General features: G+C 42.6%; 1 protein-coding gene across 1 annotated transcript; it reads right to left on the bottom strand.

Annotated features, from left to right (window-relative positions):
- Window positions 1–3,258: 3,258 nt before the first annotated feature.
- On the bottom strand, window positions 3,259–3,765 carry LOC131679632 (uncharacterized). Its single transcript, XM_058960366.1, has one exon. The coding sequence runs from the start codon at window positions 3,763–3,765 to the stop codon at window positions 3,259–3,261; it is 507 nt and encodes a 168-aa protein (XP_058816349.1).
- Window positions 3,766–4,000: the final 235 nt, after the last annotated feature.

The following is a 4,000-nucleotide window of genomic DNA, read 5'->3' as shown; positions in this document are numbered from 1 at the left end:
CTTTCAGATGAAACTAAGTTTGCGAAAATCGGTTCTGCCATCTCTGAGAAAATTGCGTGAGTTTAAATGACACACACACATACACACACATACATACACACACACACATTTGCCGATCTCGATGAACTGAATCGAATGGTGTATAACACTCGGCCCTCCGGGCCTCGGTTAAAAAGTCGATTTTTACAGTGATTGCATAGCCTTTCTTTATATGAGAAAGGTAAAAATCACCTCATCAATCAATTCATGAGAAAACTATATATTTCTAAAGGTATTCTTCTACTGAATACATTCGTGGAACATTATAAGTTTGTGAAAATTCGCTGAGAAAAGTTATTAACTAAAGAAGCAGCATGACTTCAAAACAAGTGGATTTTATTATTAATCTTTATTAATATGTGTGATTTTTATGTTTGTTTTGATGGGGTGGTAAAAGTAGAAAGATTCTTTTTAGAAATCATACGAATGCGTCCATACTAGGTATAATCGACGCAACGAAGTATTATTTAGTGCGACCCAACCAAGTCTTTATTCGATGTGGTGAAAATATGAACACAAATGTGACGATAATTGAATTCATGCAGTCAGAATAGGTACACAGAAAAGAAAATTTATTGTCATTTATACTAAATATTGCGTGATGTTTGTTAATTATGTAATATATAAAGGTGTACGAAATAGTTTACTGATTCTTTATTGTGTGAAAGGATATTGACAACATCACTTCAATTTGAGGTTATTCAATTTTTAGTGCGGATCGTTGCATAATAGGGTGAAAGTAGGCTCATCACCCTACCTGTTAAAACAAAAAAAGTCGACTCTGATCGAAAGACATCATGGCAACGGATATTAGGTGCTTTTCAAAAATCTACCAAAACCTCCGCAACAAGCTACAGAAAACAACGAGACACCCCCTAGCAGAAAAATCACGTGTTTCCGTTTTTGAAGCTAACATCATTCCGGCGCTAGCTTAGTCTTGGCACTAAGTTGGTGTCGGGTTCTGATGAGACGAATTCGAACCGTATATTTCATAACTAATTCAGAAAAAAAACAATAATTTACCGTCTTCATGTTTGAACAAAGCAATCGTTCGAATCAAGCGCCTCAATTCTCTCAACACCATGTCAAGCGCTGTCTTGATTAAAATTAGTATTGTACCAATATAAACATGGCTATATTGGGATAATCGCACTACTGCCGTTATACGCTTATTTGTCCCATGTATTAGAGAGTCCCATAGAGCGTGGGGCAAATATGTGTATACCGGCTGTCTATGTGTCCCTAAATTATCATTTCATTTTGACCGCTTCACATTATATATCACTCTTCGATTACCGCACGAACTGCACAAAACCGCCTGCCATCGAAACCGATCGTGACGCTTCGTATTGCTGCGCTCCTGTTCCCGCCAGAAGTCAGGTGGGACTGCCTCAATTCAATCATTTCCGAATCCCATACACGCCCACATATTTTAATCACTCCAAGCACCGCCGACCGGCGTCGGCCGAAAGTCGCGTGGCTCACGTCAGGCCGAGCGCAGCAAGCATGAAAATCCCTCCCTGGTCCGCCCCGTTTCTCAGCCCACGAGCATTGGAAAGCCACGCTCACACACGCTTCCAAGCCGCGCACCGATGACAATAGGGGTATGGCCTTCGATCCGCACGACTACCCCCTTCCGGTGGGTTCATCGTTTGCGGCAGTTGGCAACCGAAAAACTTTTATCGAGTTTTATATCATACCATGTCGAATCAACGGGACTGTAGAAAATAACTGGTAAATATTTTTCTCTACCATCAGCAAATATTACGACGACTTTTCCCGCAGTGCACTTAATTGTACACAACGAATGCTCTATCAGCTGTGTGCGGCACCGCCTTCCACCCATAAAATGAAACGACAACCGAAAGCAGCGTGCAAACTGACGAACAGCAGCCGAGCTGCCAGCTGCTGGTGCTGCGGTCCTGTTCGAAACGGCGTGGTTACCTAAAGATAGACTGAGTCGATTTCTCACTCTCTCTCCGCCCCGACGACGAAACGAGGATTGGCCTGTTCTGCCTGCGAGCTTGCTGTGTACTTACGGCGGTCGCGTTACCTCCGTTCTGCCGGGTTCTGCTTCGTTTCATTCGGTTTGGATGGGATGGTATAATGAGAACCCGGCTGGAGGGCGAACCCATCCTCGCCGGCGTCACTGATCGTTGTGTATCTAGGCTTGTTTGTGCGACCCACGCCACTTCATTCGAGTGATTCTTTTATTACATACATATACGCGGAAGAACATAAAAATGATGGGTGTGTTCTGTGCGGGAAATGGGAAAATTTGAGGCGTGAGTGTTTTTTGACGAACATTTAAAACCAGAACGGCGCTCGAGGGGGGCTGTCGGTGAAAGATAGCTGATTTGCATGTAGTCAGTGGGTTTTCGAACCACGGTAGGCAAGGATGCCCGCAGCAACCAGGTTGATGACATGACAGGAGCTAATCTACATCCAGTCAGGTTTGATCAACTCGTTACTCTTTTGGCTTTGTTCCTAAGAAACAGCATTTCTATCGCCCAATCAGTTTACTTTCTTCTATTCGTAAATTATTTAAAAAAATCAGCAGTTTAGGTATCGAATTGGACATTCAACTACTCATTAACTAGTTTGAGTAACTAACATGGTAAAGGCAAATATTCCACTGGAGTTGCTGTTCAAGACATCAAAAAAGCTTTCGACAGTGTTTGGCACAAAGGCATAATTTCCAAACTGTGGGATTTCAATTTTCCAATTTACATAAAAAAGTAATTAAAAATTATCCTTACCCATCGTACATTACAGGTATCTTATCAGAATTGTAAATCTAATAAGCTACTAATTACTTTAATAAGACAAAGCAGGCGTCCCTCAAGGGTCAAGCGCTGTAAAAAAGTCACTTTTCTGTGAGCATCTCTGCCACAGGTAGGAGTCTTCGAATTAACTGCAGCCGACTGCAACGAAGCTTGAATATTTTCAATGATTACCTGAAAAAACGGAAAATTCCTACTAATGGGGCAAAAATACAATCGATTGTGTTTATCTTAGTATAAAATATATTTTATTCTGTTATAGGCAGCCTGGTATTATTTCCTATCTAATTTTTCAGTCAAGGTTATCATTGGTCGTTTCCTAAGTGAATTTCGGTTGTTTTTGCATTTTAAAACTTAACTAGACAACGACTTTTTCGCTATTTTCCCGATCCGAATCGGATGAATACACTTCAACAAACACATACGTAATGCGCCATTACCCGCTAAACGTGTGTGATCCCGCGTTGGCCGCCGATCCACTCATGCTTCCGGATCCCGGTCCAAAGCCACCTCCTCCATGGCTGAAACTATGTGAGTCAGCATGTGCCGCCGATCCGCTCATTGCACCACCACCATGCCCACCGTGGGGCCCGAAGCCCCCTTGAGTAAACGACTGTGATCCAGCACTGGCCGCTGAACCGGACATTCCGCCACCACCGAAGTGTCCGTGACCTTGGCCGTGACCGTGGCCATGTCCTCCAACCATGTTATGATTAAACGATTGGGCACCAGCGTTGGCAGCCGATCCGGAACCGCCGAAACCATACGACGGAGCACAACTAACGACAGCTAGGATGCTCACTACAAAAGCCAAACAAACAAGTGACTTCATTATTTTTGTACTGTTGCACTGATGAGTAAAGTTGAAAGGATTCTGATGCATCGGGTTGGTAAGGAACGAGCTTTTATACCATGTGATTGGAACGACTATGTAGTTAATCATTATTATTAAGATGTGTGTGAAAGTCCGTCTTATCAATGGCACTGGCATTTGAACGCGTTCGTTGTTTAGCATTTTACGTTTCAAAACAAATGGTTTACGAGTAGGTACCTTCCTCATGGTGGCAAATGCATTGCTTCCAGTTGAAATCGGTTATCATCGCGCATGGGATTTTTCTGATGTTGAAAATACCTAGAAGGATCATCAATACAGTTTGGATTTCCAACTAAAGCAGGAA

Source organism: Topomyia yanbarensis, chromosome 2 (genome assembly GCF_030247195.1).
Source record: "Topomyia yanbarensis strain Yona2022 chromosome 2, ASM3024719v1, whole genome shotgun sequence".
Classification (NCBI taxonomy): domain Eukaryota; kingdom Metazoa; phylum Arthropoda; class Insecta; order Diptera; family Culicidae; genus Topomyia; species Topomyia yanbarensis.
The sequence above is the reverse complement of the archived record's forward strand: the minus strand, read 5'-3'. Positions and strand labels throughout refer to the sequence as shown.

Bases quoted from the DNA above. Each gene is read 5' to 3' on its own strand.
- LOC131679632 (XM_058960366.1), bottom strand. From the start codon at position 3,765: ATGATTAACTACATAGTCGTTCCAATCACATGGTATAAAAGCTCGTTC.